The sequence below is a fragment of the Lipotes vexillifer genome, unplaced genomic scaffold (genome assembly GCF_000442215.2).
Source record: "Lipotes vexillifer unplaced genomic scaffold, Lipotes_vexillifer_v1.1 scaffold184, whole genome shotgun sequence".
NCBI classification, from domain to species: Eukaryota; Metazoa; Chordata; class Mammalia; order Artiodactyla; family Lipotidae; genus Lipotes; species Lipotes vexillifer.
The window spans coordinates 2,575,264-2,595,385 of record NW_006783561.1 but is presented as its reverse complement, the minus strand read 5'-3'; the positions used below and the strand labels follow the sequence as shown (position 1 = coordinate 2,595,385).

General features: G+C 41.3%; 1 protein-coding gene across 1 annotated transcript in view; it reads left to right on the top strand.

Moving 5' to 3' along the window:
- Positions 1-20,122, top strand: part of HPSE2 (heparanase 2 (inactive)) — a 268,280-nt gene that overhangs the window by 119,524 nt on the left and 128,634 nt on the right. The window contains exon 7 of the mRNA XM_007456244.1: positions 4,036-4,150. Within this exon, the coding sequence (XP_007456306.1) occupies positions 4,036-4,150 (115 nt within the window). The remainder of the gene's footprint in view (positions 1-4,035; positions 4,151-20,122) is intronic.

The following is a 20,122-nucleotide window of genomic DNA, read 5'->3' as shown; positions in this document are numbered from 1 at the left end:
GGTGGGGGGGTGGGGGTGGGGGGGGTTCGTTTCCCACTGAAAATTCTTCATCCATTTCTTTGTAAATGTGTTTAATCACTCAACAAACAGCGATTAGGGACTTGTCTAGTTACTAAGGTCTCAGGTACAAGCATTAGAGCAAAAGTAATAATAGTAGTAGTAATCATGATAGTAATAAGAGCTTTATTTTATGCCTTCAGTGCGAAATACAGTACAGACAACATACATTTTCTCTTCTAATTTTCACCTGAGTCCTGGGAGATAGGTAAGAGTAAGACAGGGGTTTTGCCCTTTAGAAACTTACGATTGGAGGAATGGAGATGCGGAATAAGAAAAGCTGTAGGAGACAAGTGTCATAATAATAATAATTTTAACTGCATAGTGCTTACCATGTGCTAAGGACTATCTGGTGTGCTTTATATGTATTTAATAATTTAACAACCAGTGTATTAGATACCCTTATTATACCCTTATACCCTTATAAGAACCCAGTGAGATAAATGTGATTATTGGTTAGTGGCAGAGCTTTGACTCAAGCCAAGGCAGTCTGCTCCAGAGTCTAGCCTCTTTGCCACTACAGTATGCCATCTCTCTTTCTGCCTTACGTGGGCTATCCACAAAAGGGGTAGACATGCAAAAGAATCAAGAATTTCTGAATGGGAGGATCAGGAAGGGCTTTGTGGAGGAAGAGGCATTTGAGTGGAACATAGATTTCTCTAATTTCTATAGGTGAAGATTGTTGCTGATGGTAGTGGGAGCATAGAGGCTGAAGGAACATTATGAGGGGAAATGATTAGTGTGAGAAAGCCTCAGTATCTGCAGGGGTGTAGTGAGGGCTGTGATTAGGGACAGAGTTGTACCACCAAATCATGGAAGACCTTGAAAACCAGGCAGGGGAAATGAGGGCTTGTTCTTATCTCAGTGGCTAAGCCATTGATGATTTTGGAGGAAGAGAGAGACCCATCTGACCTGTATTTAAAACGTTGGCTTTGATAGTAGTATGCACAAGAGTTTGGATAGGCAAGAGGTAGGAAAATGAACTTGAAGGCTACTGCAGTCGTCTGGAGAACAACTTAAGCCAGAAGCATGAGGACCTTTGGCTGGCCTGCCATTGTCATGGACCACAGATTAACCAAGTGTCATGGACCACAGATTAACCAAGTGACCTGTTCCTGGTCCAGTCTAGTCTGTGGTCCTGGTTTTTTTGTCTGAGCAAGGTTCTCCTAGGAACTGCAGCTCTGCCCTCAACTACGCGTTTCACTACTAACAGCTGCTCCTAATTATATAGCTGTAGATCTTCTCCATTAAGGCAGCTTCTTCAATACAGTTGTGAAGGACAAATCAGGCTGGTCAAGTAGATTGTGTTTAAGATGGCATCCTGGCAGATGCAGATGAAGATAATGAGCCAATGTTCTACATGATGATGGCTGGCGTCTTCCAGCCCTGTGTCCTCACATGAGAGGCACAGAGAGGTTGTTCAGGGAGCATGGTTCAGTGAAGGAAATGGAGTGAATCAGCGTTTGCTACAGTGTTGCTGAGGGTCTTCTTTCAAAAATACTCTCCTCACGGGGTTTCAGTGTAAGAGACAGGTTGACAGTCCGTACTGCAGGAGGCCTCTGGAATCAGAAGAAGGATGGCCTTTGCTCAGCCTTCGCAGAAGGACTCCTCTGCAGGGCCCAGCAAGCAGCCCTCTTGTACTGTTTTCGTGAACATTTTTCCCTTTAGAGAGTGATGTGAAATGAGAAATAGCACAGACCTTCATGAAGAGAGCTAGAGAGAGACCTGCTTTTTCACGAGCATCAGCCAGATATCCATAGATCTCTGAGTCGCTTTGCAAACACAGATTAACATTGTTGTTTAGATTTTGGTTGTAGTTCAGATGTCCAATGCTTTGTTGACAGATCAAATGACAACCAGCTCATTCTGCCCCTGGTCTTCTCTCTAACCTCTTTATCACCCATTTCCTCTCAACTCTACTGGCAGTAGCTAGATATATGCCCTTTAAGTCCAGTTCTCCAAGGGGCATAAATTGCTTCCTGGGAAAAAAATGTAAAGCATTCTAGGAAGTTTCAGAAGGCTAGCAAGGAGTTGGAAAGAAGGCATTTTACAGCCCTTTTCCAATACATGGCATAACTATAAGCTTACCAGGGCATATACAAATGCATGCACAAATTAGAATTCTCTGCTGCCAAGTATTCAAGGGTAGTTTTCCCAATCAGCCTTTGAGATTCTTTGATGCCCTACCCTTGGCATACTGCTGTGTTTATAGCACCTAGTAATGTCTGCCATGTAGTAGATATTCAATAAAGTTTTGTGGATGAAAGATAATGGCTGCAGAAGCATCCTTGGTGAGATATACCAGTTATCTTGCCACTTTTCTCTACTTGAACATAAAAGGGAGACCTGGAACATCATTTATTTCCCCTACTCAGGAGATTTATTATTACAGGAGGAAGATGAAGACAACTCCAGAACTAACCATCTATTCTGAAAAGCCATGGGGAAACAAGGGCTCTGGCCATAGTCATTAATTAGCAATGGTCTTCATGTCAGTAAGGTCACTGGTTTGGAGCTCCATACGGTCTCAGATTTGGGAAATCATAACTATGCATTATTTGTCCCTAGTATGCTGAATGGTGATTCTCAAAGTCCTAGAATCTAATTTTATCCAGATCAATTTCAACTTAGAGTATTGAGCACCTATAGTGTGCCATGAACTGTGATGGTTGTTTTGGGTACAAAGCTAAAATGTGTCTATTTTTGATGAGCTCATACCAGCTGAGAGAAGACAGAGAAGTAAGTAATTACCATTCAGTGGGCCAGCAGAGGGTATGAATAAGAGTTCTGGGGAAGTACAGAGGAGAAAGATACTACTATTGGCTGGGGCAGCAGAGTTTAGAAGGAAATGACACTTGACTTGGAGATTAACAGATGGGAAGAAATTTGCCAGGTGAGGTGGGTTAGTAGAAGAGAGGAAGGAAATTCTAAGGAGAATTTAAAACATATTAAAAGGCTCAGGTAAGTATGTGAGAGCAGCCAAAAGTAGTTTTATGTGGCTTAGAGCCTGGGGAATAAAGTTTAGGGTGAGAGAAGAGGTGATAGGTGAAGCCAGACAATATATTCTTAGGTAAGCTTGTGAAATGCCTTATCTTTTACCCTGAGAAGACTGAAGCTCTAAGTCACCTTTCTTACACACACATATTATTACAATTGGAAGTTTCCTTGCATTTCAGAATACAAAGAAAGAAAATGAAATCAACTCACAAATGAATGAATGAATGAATGAGTTAAATGTGTAAATGATGAAGGCAGAGTTAGCAGTAGGTGTTGGAAAAACCATGAGGGCAGTATTTTTGAAGGATAGCATGCCCTGGAGAGTGGGTATTTGGCATGATGGGGTATGTAATAAGTGTGTGAGCAATGCAGGTCCTCCACTGCAACATGTGTGTGATAGTAGCATACTCCAATCCCTGTATAGTTAGTTATAGTGCCAAGGGAAATTATTACTGCATTGCCTACTGACAGTGATATATGAGGGATGCAAATGACTGGACTATAGGTCACAGGAGTATGTGGGTTAGCATCACATGTAAAGTACATGTACAGTGAATAGGTGCAAGAAGGGGAGTTTGAGTGATGGAAAATATAGTGTGTGTGCTTCTGTGATTGTGTGTCTTGTGGTCAAGGGGGATGACTTTAGGCTTACAAGTGGCTAGGGTGTTCATTTTATTTGTTAGTATTATAGGAATAAGAGATAAGTCATTAGCAACAAGCTATTTTATGACCAAGGGCAATTCATGTTACTCTCCTGGACCTCTTTATTTTCTTATAAAATGAAGAGGTTAGATTTGATAATCTCTATAGATCTCTTCCATCTGTGTAGTTAATGCTTAAAATAGTTTCCTCTAAAGTACTAGGTAAATTTGATGGGTGTGGGTGGTGGTGTGTATGTGTGTATGTTGGCCAATTTTTATAGAGCTTGTTATATGCTATTTTTAAAATGTATTGATGTAGCTTTTTTCCCCTGCTTTTCAGATGGTTGAACACTTTAGGAATGCTGGCCAATCGGGGCATTGATGTTGTGATTCGGCACTCATTTTTTGACCATGGATACAATCACCTCGTGGACCAGAATTTTAACCCATTACCAGTAAGTGTAATATAAAGGTTCCCAACTCCTTTTCCATGTCCTTCAGTTCTTTTAATCATGCTTTGTTCCACACTGGTAGAATTTTTCTCCTCCTTCTGTTACCAGTTAATTTCATAAATTGAACAGAAGAATTCTTGACCCATTTTACAGACTCTTGGCTTCACCTCCCACATATACCCCAATATATACACACACATATGTACATACGGGTTTATGCATATACACATATGTACATTTATATATATTTATATACTTACCACTATTATTTTAACAAACCTTGTGCAGTTGAGATTCCAAATCTACTTGTGGCCTGTTTGAACTCTGCTTGAGTGAATTTTTCCAGGTTGTTTTCTTTTAATGCTAATAGGAGACTTAGTTAATGGTAGATGCAACATGTTGAGAGCAGATGGGAGAATGTTGGCCAAGATCAGACACAGTAGGAACCCATCCCTTGGAGAATGGCTGAAGTGCACTTACACTAGATGCTGATCCCTATGTGACAATGCGGGGATTTGCCCAGGGTATCACCTTCTCTAGGAAAGCAAAGGAAAGGGAAGGTTAAAGAAGAATGGCAAAAGCAGAGATCTCAGTTTGTCCAGTGACTTTATTGACCAATCAAAGAAATCCCACTTAGTCCATAATAGCTGTGCTTATCAAAAATATTACGTGAGTTATCCTTCTCACAGACATCTTAGTCATGATAAAAGGTCAAAGTCCTCTCATTAACCCATAGAATGTCAGAGCTGGCATTCCCCTTCGACATGATCCAGTTCCACCTCATATAACAGAGGGAATGATAGCCTGGGGTGGGGGGGAGGGGCATGAAGAGCCAGCCCTAGAACCTGCTTCTGTGCCCTGGTCCAGTAATCTTCCTACAGAATTACTGCTGCCCTGGGGTCCACAGTAAACAAACCCAACTGGAACCAGTGAGTGTCCCTGCCATTTGCTTCCCCCTGCCCATTTCCACCCCCCTATTCTTCTCACTACCCAGGCCTCCAAGCCTAGAACAGAGAACATCTTGGCACCCAACAGCACCATTGCCATGTCTCAAAAGAATCCCTCTAGTTAGAGTACTAAGTAATTATTGTATCCCTGATTGTACATGACTCCAATTAAGTCACAAATATTAAGGCTGACTGGCACAGTTGCTTTTATTCACAGGGCCAGGATACCTCTCTCTCAGTGTATGTGGGGCTGGGGTATGGAGGGGTGAGAGGGAATTTTCAATTTGTAACCATAGGGGGTTTCCTTTGTTTGTTGTTTCTTTTGAGCTCATAAACTTGTGGTGATAAAATAAATAATAATTAGAAAAGCATCTATGAAATGTAAGCACTGAACAAATATAATGTCACACAAATGTAAATATTTATTGACCATCAGGCACTGGGGAGGAGACTAGTAGTAGATACCTGAATAAGTAGATAGTGGATTTACTATAAGAGGGGGTCAGTGAGGGCTCCTTTAGAGTATATACAAGGAAGGCCTCTCTGAGAAGGTGACATTTAAGCCAAGAGCCCAGTGACAAGAAGGAGCCAGACATGCAGATTTTTGCAGAAGAGCTTTCAGGCCGGGGAAGGGGCTAGCACAAAGACTCCGAGGCAGGAACAGAGTTGGCATGTTTGAGGAAACATAAGAACACCAGAGTGCTGGGGGCCTGGCAGGGAAGGGGGAGACTGGACCTGAGGCCAGCCCGGGTCAGATCATGAAGGGCCTTGAAAGCTAAAAGGAGTTTGACTTTTATTGTAAGTAGTATGAAAAGCCATTGGAGGGTTTTCTACAGGGCAGTAACATGATCTAACTTACATTTTTAAAAGATCACTCTGGTATAATTAATGCACCAAATATTATTTATATATTTAATAATGCATATAATACTTAACAATTTACAGACTACTTTCATATACCACACATCAGTAAAACTCCAAACACTCTGTCCTTCCTTTCTCCTGTCTTTCCTTTATTCCTTCCTTCACACATTCAAATCTCTTTCACTCCTCTTGATCATGTACTATATGCTGATCGCTATTCCTGGCAAACAGCCAGTGTGACGAGCCAAAAAGACAAGGTCCTTGAACTCCTGGAGCTTATAGTCTAGTGAAGTGAACTGAGAAACGGAAAGTATATAAACACATAAATAAGATAAAAAAATTTGTCATAATTGCTCTGAGGAGAGCCTGGTGAGATGAGTATGATTATTTATACTTATTTTGCTGAAGAGAAACTAGGGTTCTTTCAAGTTGTTAAGTGACTTATCCAAGGTCAGACAAGTAGTAAGAGCTGGAACTCAGAGTTTTTCAGTTCTAAATGCTATTTTCTTTTCACCGTGCCACACTGTTTCTTGCAGTACTCTCTTTGGTGTCTATGCTGTGGTCTGAGGCCACTGTTTGTCTCAGAATTGAGTCTGGAGATGGGAACAGCCATCTTGAGGAACTGGAGAGAAGAAAACCTAGGCTAGAAGAAAACCTATGGTCTGTGGGTGACTAGACTGGTTTGATTTCCAGAGCTGGACAAACCTGGATTGCGTATCAACTCTCTATGTACCTTCACATGGCCATGTGTTAGGTTAAAGATGCAAGTTCTCATGGCTTTGTTCTCCCCAAATGAGCGATAATACAGGTGACTTTCTTTAAAAGCTTACCGTGAGACACCTTGGTTGATAGGTAGTAGCAGCACAGAGGTTCATTGGAAGCTAAAACAAGTCCTATTGATTTAGTACAAAGGCTCAAATGTTCTGCACAGCTGTATTTCTGGAAATGCCAAGCTCTAGTAAAGAAACTGTATGTAAAAGCACTTTAAAAGGTAGCAGACTTTCTTCTTCTCTTTCTTTGGGCTAATAAATTCTGTACCTTATAAGCAGAGAACTTTGCAGCTGGGAGAGTGTGTCCTAAGTCTCCCGGAAAGAATTTACTAGGCTAGACCCGGGCACCAATCTGACAGACCTTGCCAGCAGGCCCCTGAGATGTGCAATGGTCACAGACCTAGGATCATACTGTTGCTGCTTCAGAGAGTTGTACAGTTGATATCCAAACACTGCCAATAAAAACTTGTGGGTTTTACACTGTGATTAAATCTTCAAGAGTGTTAAGAGTTTAGGGCATTAGTGAGTTATGTTTTAGTTGCCTCCCAGAAAAATCAGTTATTCTCTATTACAGTCCCTTCAAATTCAGCTCAGTGCATTTCAGGAAAAGATCCTATTGGCAGATACTATTTTTTTTTCTGTTGTTGTCGTTATCGGGTCTTAGCCTAATGGCACCTCAACCCATATCCCATATTACCCCTCCACCTACCCAGTCAGCTTTTGATTTGAGTTTGTAGGATTCCAGTCCAGCTCTGTCAAGGCCATTCCAATCTAAGGTAAGAGAGAATATTGAAGGTAGTCCTTTAAAAAAGAAAAAGTCGTCTTGAGAAAAGATCATTTTCAAGTACAGCCCATGTTCTTTCTGGCTGTTCCTCTAGAAATGTGCCAACCCTCCTCCCGTTGTGAGATTCTCCTTCTCCTGGGAAGAGGAGAACATTTAGCCCAGCAGTGCTTCATCACTCTACTCGCACCCCTTTCCCCTGACCGCTCGCCATTGGGAAGGAGGGAGCATGCGAGTCTCCACAGCCTGTTGGCTAGTCATGGGCTCTCTTGGGAGTAAGGGATGTTTGTGCAGAAGAGATCTGCACATTCAGTGGACATAGTCCAGACCCCACCAGCCGTGGGCATTTCTCCTAAGAGAGGGTTTTGGAATTTAGCTTGCTGCTTTTTTTAAGAGCTTGATTTACAGAACTTTCAAGGAAAGGAATAGTGAATTACTAGTCAACATCTTCTTAACTCCCACACCGGCCTAGCAAATATAATTCAATTCAAAAAACATTGACACTTCAAATGTGTCTGGCTCTAGGCTAGGTATTCTGGGGACATGAAGATAAATAAGATTTGGTTCCCTCATCTATAGAGCTAACAATCTGGTGTGTGCTTGAGGGATTACAACTTAGTCCTTTGCTTAGAATAAAATAGAAAGTAGTAGTTCACATTGGATAGCCTTTTCTATACTGAGTGTAGTGGTAGGGATATTTATATTTGCTGGCAACATTCTTTTTTGCTGACTGCCCCTTATGAATAACTATAAACATTCAGTTCAGCCCAATGCACAGTTATTGAACACTTGCTGTGTACGTTGTTCTGGAATACAGTCAGTGGTCATAGAAAACTCACTAGTCTATGACAGGATTGAACCTATAGCTGTGGTTCCCATAGCAACATGCTCTGAGCCAAGCCATCACTGTTCAGATGTCATTTGGCTATTGGAAAGAAACTCTGCATCTTAATGATATCTGCATAGCTCCACTTCTTAGCCTATCACAGGGATGAGATCCTAGGTGCTCCATCCTTGTTTCCCTTTGAAACATTAGACTCTTTATGCACTACACAACCATGATGTGGAAACAGGATCAGCTTAAATCTGTCCCTTTCCTGAGGAAGAACATCCAGTTGCAAACCCATGTCCCATTGATGCTGGATGTTGCACACTCTCTTCTTGCCAGAAGAGCACCACCTAATGAGGAGGCCTCAGGGGAGCAGCAGGAGCCTGGTACTGTGACAAGGTTCACAGATTCCAGTCCCGGCTCTGCCGTCCATTAGACGTGTGTCTTTGGGTTCCAGTTTTCTCATCACTCAAATTGTGATAAAAATGTCTCCTCTATCTGCCTCCAAAAGATACTGTTATAATCCTTGAGAAAACTAGATATGACAGTAGGATTCTGATTTCATATGTACCTGTACACATAGAAAATTACTGGAAGGGACTACATCTAAATGTTAAAAGTGGTTTTCTTTGGGTGGTGGGATTACAGATAGTTTTTATTTTCTTCTTTGTGGATTTTGTATGAAAAATTGCTGCAATCGGCATTATTGCTTCCATAATCTGAAAAATAAAAGGCTATTTTGAAAAGAAAAAATAGAGTGTTTAGAAAGAATTAAGTGCTTTATTACACTTGTGCTTTGTGCTCGATACTGTGCTGGACCCTGGAGACAGTGTCCCTGCCCTCAAGGAGCTTACAGTGCGGATAGGAGATGGATCAGTCAGCAGGGACTATGGCAGAAGTGCTTTAGCAGGACAGAAGAGGAACAGATGCCAGCCTGGGCAGAGGGCAGGCATGGGGCATCAAGGAAAGCTTTCTGGAGGAGACAGTACCTGAGCTGGATCTTGAAGGAGAAGGGCAAGCTAGCCACAGGAAGAAGAGTTTGAGGTCTGGGGAGACTCTTCCAGACAGAGGCAATGGCATGTACAAAGGGTCAGAGGCTTTAATATTCCAGAGAGTCTGGTGGATGGATTATGAAAACTTACTTAGGAAAGCTTTTCCCACCGCTCTCTGTTGGCCACACAGGCTGTGTAAAAACTAAGGAATCTCAAAATTACAAACCTGGAGGTGGTGGGGCAGGGGTGGTACAGAACCTTGCCAAATTAGCCTGTGACCTGTTTCTTGGCGTAGCTTCCTTTCTCTTTCTTTTCTTTCCCGTGGGAGCCATCAGGAAGATGAAAGAAGCAGAGAGTACCTGTTTAGGGGTAGCTGTGATGTGAAACCCAATCCTCTCATTAGAGTCCCTGACAAAGACTTCTCCATGTGCAACCTTCCTTTGTGGGAACCTGCGGCTGCTGAGAGAAGGACATCCTCAGCTGCAGGATCAATCACTGGGACTCAGGCCGGCTCCATGTCAGGGGCTGAAGCGCCTGGGCTGCATGCCCAGTGGGCATGACTTGCTTCTTTCCTCCTCTGTGCCTCTGAACCCTGGCCTCTCAGATCAGAGCCTGCACCTGCACCACGTGACCAGGCACGCAGCTCTTTTGCTCCTGATGCTTTAAAGAGAAGCCCCTCTGATTTTTAACTACCAGTCTTCATCCGTTGCTTATTTATCAACCTGAGTGGTGCGCATGGGATGTAAGTGACACGTGTCAGCAGTTGAACAGCTCACCCTGGTGGAAGCTGTCTCGGGAAGTAGAAAGAGCTCTGCACCTGGAATCAGAAGATGTAGGCTCCAGGGCAGCACCACAGTGTTCCAGTTGCTTGAGTTTGCATTTCCTGCTTTGTAAAATGGGGCTAACTGTGCTGGGGTCAGGGAATGGGTCAGGGAGTATCTGAATGTCATGCTTAAAAGTATTGGCATTGGAATCAGACTGACCTGAGTTTCAGACCCAGCTCTGTCATTTACTACTGTGTCCCTGGGCGGATTACTAAACCTCAACAATCATCCATTTCCCTTCATAAAATGGAGACAATAATAGTGTCTATCTCAGAGCATTGTTGGAAAGGATTGAATGAACCAATGTATATGTATCTTTTACCACATAGTAAGCACTCAACAAATGTCAGCGGCTATTATTATTTTATAAAGTCACTTTGTAAAATTCTGTAAAGTCAGTAATATCAGTAATTATCATTAATAACGAATATAACTGTGGCAAGATAATATACATTTGAATATTCATACAGATACCTGGAAATCAACCAAGTAATGATAGCTAAAGTATGAAAAGTAAATTTTTTTGCAAAAATTAAGTGACTGGAGAATTAGAAGAACAAAAGAGGAAAGCTGTGATTCCTGCACTTGAAAGGAATTGACTGCAAATGGTTAAAGACAAACTAAAAATTACATTTTATTTTCCTCCAGAGAAGGTGCTGCCAACCTTTCCCACTGAAGGCAATTAAGACAGTAACCACACTGCAACGCTAGCTCTAATACCTTCATGTGGTATTTATAAATGGCCCAATAAGCCCTGGAAACCATGATATGTCACATAAAAAGTGCTAATGACAGCACATTATATGAATCACTGAGAAGCAACAATTGAAAATCTCACTCTACCGTCAACCATTTATATTGCTCCCAGATTGCAATACTGAGGGATTACAGTTACAGTAAGCTGTGCAGCAACCTAAATAAATCAGGGAGAGGGAGAAGAAGCAATTGCAGCCTCACTGTGCTTGAGCTTAGGAGCATAGTGTGCCATCCTCGAAGCAACCTTCAGATGATGGAGGAGCAAGGCCAGCCCTGGAAATGAGAAAAGCTGCATCTTACCTAACTTCATCGGTTCACCTAAAACACTAGAATATTATCTAAAAATAATCTGACTAGGAAGAGAGGAAGGGAGGGAGGGAGGAAGAAAAAGAATGAAAGGAGAGGAAAAGTGGAATGCCCTTTGGTAGGTTGGAAAGATCTTTTGCGAGTGCCAAAATATGACAAACTTGAAGTTATTTCACCTTAAACATTATATTTGCAAACATTAAGGGCACAGTGATGTCTGGTTATGACATTCAGGAACCAAGAAATAGGCCTCTGATAGAAGTGACCATGAGAGCCAAACATAATACATTGTCTTTTCTAACTCAATTTTGATTTTTTGTTTGTTTAAATAAAAGCAGAAGTCTTTAAAAATAGAAGTAGAATATTGTTTTTAATTCTTATTTAAATGCATCACACTATTTATAAAGTTAAAAAAATCTATCAGTCATTAGGTACTTCACTCACTAACTTTCAACAATTATCAATCTCTGTTTATTTCATCTCTGATTTAGTTTTAAACATGAAAGGATTTAATAGAACACGTCATTTTGACTCACTCTAAACCTGACTTGAGCAGACCTGCCTTCTGCTCCAAATTCACTGCCCTCATCTTAATGTCAAAATCCTTGTAGTGTTTCTTCATTAGAGCAGTGATTCTCAAGTCTATGCACATTATAGTCATCTAGAGGGCTTTAAAAAAATACCTATGCTTTGGAACCACCCCCCAGGAATTCTGATTCAGTTTGTCTATAGAGGAGGGCAGGTGTTTGTATTTTTTAAAACTCCCGGAGTGATTCTAATGTGCAGCCGGAATTGAGAACCACTTAGTTACAGGGTGCCATTTATCCTGATTAAATTAGAAATTACCCTTTCGTTTTCCTGTACTCTTTTGTACCCAACTTGTGCTTCAACAGTCAAGATATTAACAAAAATTTTAAATGTCTATCATTAATTCATTTGCCAAATACTTATTGAGTATCTATTATGTGTCAGACACTTTTCTAGTTTCTGAGGAGATAGAGGTAAAGGAGGAAGACAAGATCCCTGCCCTCATTGGAGATTACAGTCTAGCAGGGGAGACTAAAAATAAACAAGTAAACTAACACTAACATAATTAATTACAAAATTCAGAATAGTATGTAGGAAGTTGAAGAATAATGAGGAGAGGATACCTCTTTAGAAAGTGTGGCCGAGGAAGTCTTCACTGGGAAAGCAGCCGTTGGAGAAGCTGGTGGAAGAGCAGAGCGTCCTAGCAGAGGAAGCAGCATCCGCAAAGGCTGCAGTGGGGAGAGGCTCAGTGTCTCTAAGACTACCCTGAAGCGTGCACCAGGCACAGAGGCAGCCAGCCAACTGCTGGGTACAATTTATCTCGGGCTCCCACACCTGATTCCCGACCCTACCTGTGTCACCAGCACTTGGCAAACTGCTTTGCTTCCTGTCTCTTCGTGTGAATGATGGTATCCCACTGCCTGCCCCTACATCTGGGGTCCTTGACCAAGCCTGATGCCTACTGCGTTTCCCTGTCACCGACCTGGCCATTTCCATGTGCACCCTCTGTCACCTCTCAGCAGGCTTTGAAACAAGAATGGCAGAATAACAATACTTGTGGAAGCTGGTGATGAACATTTTGGAGTTTGTCATACAATTCTGTTTTTGTGTATGTTTAAAAATTCAGTCATTTTTTAAATGTCTTCATGCTAGTGTGTTGTGACATACAATAAAGCCAAGCACTGTTTTGGTTGTTCTGGGACATAAAAAATAAAAGTCAAATTCCTTCTCTCCATGTTCACAATCTCTTTGGGTTGACAGAACGTAGAGCCTTTGAGAGGGAGCTAATAGATGATGCCCTAAGGTCTGTCTTGTTCGCTCAGTATCTCCAAACCAGACTTCCGAGTAGGAGATATTACTGTTGGCTGGAAAGAAAGTGCTAGAGGGGAGAGTCAGGGAAGGCTTGTACAACAAGATGTCTTGAGTGGACACTTGTAAGATTAGTTACCCAAAGAATACATGTTCCTGAGAAAGCTCCTTGCCCCAGGGCACCATCTGCTGAGACAGTGGGAAGGAAGGAGTGCCTTAGGATGGAAGGAAGACCAGGAGTTCTGTATCTGATCCCAGTTTTTGCCACCAGCTCATTCGTCCCGGGGCACTGGGTACTCTAGGTTCACCTCAGATGTGGGTGTTGAACTCGACCATTTGAGGTCCCCTTCAGCTCTGATGTTTTCTTATTCACTGTCAAGATTTCTATACCAGTATCTTCAGACATACCTCCCAGCTGAACTGACACTAATAAAACTTTAAAAAATAAAACTAAACCACACTGTTTTACTTTTAAATCACGCAGGGAGTAATTCCTCTTTTCTCAAGGCTCTTGTAACCCTGTTATAGCAGTTATCACTTTCATTATTAGAGTTGTTGGGGTACATCTAATTTCCTCTCTCTGACGGTAAGCTCCTTGAAAACACAAGCCATCTCTCATGTCTTTATATCTCTCACAATGCCCTGATCATAGTCAGTCCTTACTGAATTCTAAAGATGCTCAGTGACTGGGAATCTGGGGGCTGCAGTGCACTACTTAGTAATGGAAATATGGAAGGCAGGTGTTTATTGTCAGGTGTTGCATGCACACTGTGTAAAAGAAGATAGTTAGCTTTGTCCTTAAGAGACTGGGCTCTGGAGTCAGATCTGGATGTGAATTCATCTCCACTGTCTACTTGCTGTGTCACATTTGGCAGATTTTCTCATCTTCCTTCATCTGTATAATGAGGATGCCTATAGTTTGTACATCACAGGGTACTTGTGAATGCTTAAGAAAGTGCCTGACAGTAAGTATATCATAATATGACCGTTATTCTAAATATATGAAAATTATTCCTTGGACATAAATTGTAGTAATATTTTCTTAGGTCAGTCTCCCCAGGCAAAAGAAATAAAAGCAAAAATAAATAAATGGGACCCAAAAACTTATAAGCTTTTGCAAAGGAAACCATAACAAAACAAAAAGACAACCTATGGACTGGGAGAAAATATTTGCAAATGATGCTACTGACAAGGGCTTAATTTCCAAAATATACAGATACCTCATACAACTCAATATCAAAAAAAAAAAAAAAAAAAAACAAACAACCCAATCAAAAAATGGGCAGAAGGCCTAAATAGACATTTCTCCAAAGAAGACATACAGGTGGCCAGTAGGCGTATGAAAATATGCTCCCCACCTCTAATTATTAGAGAGATGCAAATCAAAACTACAGTGAGGTGGGACTTCCCTGCTGGTCTAGTGGGTAAGACTCCATGCTCCCAGTGCAGGGGGCCTGGGTTCAATCCCTGGTCAGGGAACTAGATCCCCCATGCATGCTGCAACTAAGAAGCCCACGTGTCACAACTAAGAAGTCCACACGCCACAACTAAGAAGTCCACATGCTGCAACTAAGAGTCCACATGCTGCAACTAAAGACCCCACATGCCACAGTGAAGATCCCACCTGTTGCAGCTAAGACCCAGTGCAGCCAAAATAAATAAATAAATTTTTTTTTTTTAAACTACAATGAGATATCACCTCACACTGATCAGAATGGCCATCATCAAAAAGTCTACAAATAATAAATGCTGGACAGGTTGTGGAGAAAAGGGACCCCTCCTACACTGTTGGTGGGAATGTAAATTGGTACAGCCACTATGGAAAACAGTATGTAGGTTCCTTAAAAAACTAAAAATAGAGCTACTGTATGATCCAGTAATCCCATTCCTGGGCATATATCTGGAAAAGATGAAAACTAATTTGAAAAGATACATGCACACCAATGTTCATAGCAGCACTATTCATAATAGCCAATATATGGAAGCAACCTAAGTGTCGATCAACAGATGAAAGGATAAGATGTGGTATATGTATACAATGGAATACTACTCAGCCATAAAAAGGAATGAAATATTATCATTTGCAGCAACATGGATGGACCTAGAGATTATCATACTAAGTGAAGTAAGTCAGACAAAGACAAACATTATATCACTTATATGTGGAATCAAAAAAAATACAAATCAACATATTACAAAACAGAAACAGATTCACAGACATAAAAAACCAATTTATGGTTACCAAAAGGGAAAAGGGAGGGGGAGGGATAAATTAGGAGTATGGAATTAACAGATACACACCACTATATATAAAATAAATAAATAACAAGGACTAACTGTATAGCACAGGCAACTATATTCAGTATCTTGTATAATAACTTTCTTCTTTGGCTTCTTTGAATTTATTCTTTATGTTCCACCATAAGTTCCACAGCTTATTTCCAACCACTAAATCATCTGGCTTTTCCAGCTCCCTGATAAGGCAGGTATATAGCACAGATATACTTATCCTGTTTGGCAGAGAAGAAAACTGAGGCTCAGAGAGGTCCAGCAACTTATTCAAGGGGACACAGCAAGACCGAGCCAGTTGTTCTGAGTTCTGTGATTCTTCATTACTACTTCATCTCCTCCCTCTGGTTGGTTCTGCCACAGCTTTGTCAAGTTAAGAATTCAGGTTAGGGCTTCCCTTGTGGTGCAGTGGTTGGGAGTCCGCCTGCCGATGCAGGGGACACGGGTTCGTGCCCTGGTCTGGGAAGATCCCACATGCCGCAGAGCGGCTGGGCCCCTGAGCCATGGCCGCTGAGCCTGCGCGCCCGGAGCCTGTGCTCCACAACGGGAGAGGCCGCAGCAGTGAGAGGCCCACGTACCGCAAAAAAAAAAAAAAAAAGAATTCAGGTTAACCCTATCTGCTAGCGGCCAAGGCAGATAGAAATGGCAATGAGGAAGCAAAAAAAAAAAAGCTGGCTTCAGGGTAAAATAAAATGATTCAGGAGGTAAAACCTGGGATTTAACAGCGACTGACTTATAGATTTACATTTTTACTGAATAATGAAAGAACAAAGGAAGAAAGGAACAAATTTTCAATTTCATGCAGCAGCAGGTTAGTTTCACTGCTTATAGTAACTATATTTTAGAGATATAGAGTTTACCTGTCTTATGGCAGCTATCATTTTCCTCATTATTATTTATGTATATGTCTACCTCCTTGAAAGTGGGGCTACTTTAAAACCTTTCTACCAATGCAAGAGCTGAGCCATCCCCTGATGTTTAGCCATCTGATGATGGATGGCAGATCCAGTTCTAGAAGTCAATTAAATTGTTTGGGAGAGCCACAGGGGGGCATTTTCCTGAGGAAAGTTCCAAGGTGGCTCTGAAAGACAAAAGATAATTAATGTCCCTTCATTAACCATACCTCCTGAGAAGTACTGCAAACATATATTTGAAGATTTGTCATGGATGCAAATTGGTCTGGACCCTTGCCCTTGGGGGCAAATAAAGGAAAGGTGTTGTCAATGTCCAGGACAGCATACCAAGTGCCATCAGTCTGTGCAGTGGATTCAGCTGCAGCTACAATGTCTGGAATAGCGGGGGCTGCAGGAGTAACAACTTAATTCAGTTGGTGATAATCTACCATAAGTCTCCAGTTCCTGTTCCTCTGGACCTACAGAGCTATAGTATTGAGATATTAACATCTCTTAATATCCCTGCTGCCTTTTAGACCTTAATCAAGACTGTGATTTCCCTTTCTCCTCCTGGGACCACCTGGAGATAGAATAGGGAGGTGGGCTGGGGAGTGATTAACATGTTCCACTAGATGTGAATATTCCCACTACATGTAAACGTCCTAATACATGTCTCATTACTTCTCTACATATGACTCTTCTAGATCAGGAGAATCCCCTCTGGATATTATGAGCATTCACAGCACAAACATGTAAAACATCAATGCCAATACACATTCTATAGGGAATATACATTGGAAGCCACAAAAACAAGACATTGAATTGGTCCAAAGGGCCTCACCCACAAGATCACTTTAGATTTATTTTTCCTACTGGAAACCCTGCCCAAACCTTATTAGTTGAATTCAGGAGCCTCCTCCCCAACGAAATGGGTAGAATGGTGACTTGGGCACCTGTATCTAAAAGAACCATAAGAGTTTGAGTTCCTTCCTCCCCAAAGTTTCCCAGCTTACTTGAATGGACGCATATGGTCTTTGGTCCTCATGGAGAAAGGGAGACCTCAATTCTACCTTTAGTCATCTTTCTCCTTAAAACAGCTAGAACCGGGATAGAGGGGAAGGGAAGGATCAGGGATGCTGAGGAAGAAAGCAGCTCCACACCAGTAAGCAAGGCTTTGCATTTACATTAATATAGGCATCTTAAAAATAACAGCTTTTTGAGGTAAAAATTCACCTACCAGAACATTCACCCTCTAAAAGTGTACAGTTCAATTGTTTTAGTACTAATATATTCATAGAGTTGTGCAACCATCACCACAATCTATTTTAGAATATCACCCAAAAAGGAAACCCCATGCCTATTAGCAATTACTCCCCATTCTCCTTTTCCCCCAGCCTCTGGCAACCACTAATCCACTTTCTATCTCTGTAGATTTGCCTATTCTAGATATTTCATATAAATATGATCATACAGTATGTGTCCCTTTGGGACTGGCTTTTTTCACTTAGCATGATGTTTTCAAGGCTCATCTGTATTGTAATACGTATCGATACTTCATTCCCTTCTATTGCTGAATAATACTCTGTTGTATGGCTATACCACGTTCTATTTACCTACTCGTCAGTTGATAGACATTAGAACTATTTCTACATTTTGGCTATTATGAAAAATCCTGCTGTTAAACATAAGTGTACATGTTTTTATGTGGCATATGTTTTCATTTCGCTTTGGTATATACCTTGGAGTGAAATTGCTAGGTCATGTGTTTAACTTTTTGAGGAACTGCAAAACTGTTTTCAAAGTGACTTCACCATTTTTTATTCCCACAAGCCATGTATGAGGGTTCTAATTTCTCCACTTCCTCACCAACACTTGTTATTTTCTGTCTTTTGATTATAACCATCCTAGTGAGTGTGACTTATATCTCATTATGGTTTTGATTTGCTCTTCCCTAATGACTAATGATGTTGAGCATCTTTTCATGTGCTTATTGGCCATTTATAAATCTTCTTTGGATAAATGTCTATTCAAGTTCTTTGCCATTCTTTAAGTGGGGGTCTATTTGTCTTTTATTGTTGGATTGTAAGAGTTCTTAATAATACAAATGCTTTATTGGATATGTGATTTGCAAACATATTTCCAGTTCTGTGTGTTGTCTTTTCATTCTCTTGATAGTGTCTTTTAAGCACAAAAGTTTCTAATTCTGATTAAATCCAACTTATATATTTTTCTTTTTGTCACTTATGCTTTTGGTGTCTAATCCAAGGCCACGAAGATTTACTCCTATGTTTTCTTCTAAGAGTTTTATAGTTGGCTCTTACGTGTAGATCTCCGATCCATTTTGAGTTAATTTTTGTATATGATGTGAGACAGGGATTCAGTTTCATCCTTTTGCATGTGGATACAGTTGTTCCAGCACCATCTGTTGAAAAGACTATTTTTTTTCTCATTAAATTGTCTTGGCATCCTTGTTGAAAATCAATTGACCATAAATGTAAGGGCTTTTTTCTGTACTTTTAATTCTATTCTATTAATCTAAATGTCTGTCTTTATGCCAGTACCACACTGTCTTGATTACTGCAGATTTGTAGTAAATTTTGAAATTGAGTATGAGTCCCATGAAGAAAATGTTCTGCAGTTACAAAATTGTCTTAGCAACCACTTTCAGTTTTGAGCATTGTGTCAGCTGCTCATAGCTCAACCAAATGAACCTCCAATGTTCAGTCCACCCAAAGACCCATATTGGGTGGCAAGGTCATCATTACTGACATCACCTATTTCAGCTTTAGGAATCCCTTGGCTCAGTTACCTCAGCCACATTGACTTTAGGTTGGGGTAACAGGACTCACTGCCCCCATTGTCATGATAATATCCTTTCCCTCACCCAGCTGGGGAGAGTGAACAACAGTCATGGTACAATTTTGGTGGCTTGTTTCAATCCTACCTCTCACTGCTCAGCCTCTAAATATTAATTCAACTTTTGTTCATTAATAGGCAGGACACTGGGGGACCCTTACTCCCCAACCTCACCCACCATTTGGGTGAGAGCGTTCACCACCAGATCCTGGGAAGTCTTCATATATCCCTAAACCTGGCCTACAAAGCCCTTGTCCTTCCTCTTCCATAAAATCACGCCACTGTCAGCACCCCATCCTCATCACTACAGCTGTCAAGAACTGTGAAGGGCCTGAGATTTTACCCTGCTTGCAAACTAGTATGTTAGCCTTTGCTGCTTCATAGATGTAGGCAGAAGACACAAGACTCCTGGGTCAGCAACAAAAGACTATGTACTCATGCACAGCAAGCATCATGAACATTAGCATATTTGCACTGGTTCTTCTGGCCACCAGGTCCCACGGGGCAGTGCAATGGGCCCATGTGTATGCTCCCCATGCAGTGGGTTTGAGTTGCAGCTGAGGAATTCAGGACCAAGGACCCAGCGCTTTTTGAGCAAGTAGCAAACATTGTAGCAAGCAGTACACAAACCAATGTTCCTCCCCCCAGAAGCATGCATGGTAGTTATATACCGTGGTCACTGACCCATTTTATTGCCTGTGTGAGTAGCTACATAAACTGCTCTTTATCAGAATACAGATAAACCTTGTAGACTGGCACACTCACCAAGAACATGCATGACAATCAGGGCTGGTGGCCACCAGTTTGGTGGCCTCTCCCAAAATTCCACCCCTTGGCCTTATATGTTCTTGGCTGAGCTCAAATTTACATCTAAGTGTGACAGTCTGTCAGTCACTCTGGTTAATCTGACTGACAGAAGTCTGGGACCAAATTTGTTCAATTTGTCTCATACAGTATGATGGTTAATTTTATGTGTCAAATTGGCTAGGCCGTGGTACCCAAATATTTAGTCAAACATTCTAGATATTTCAG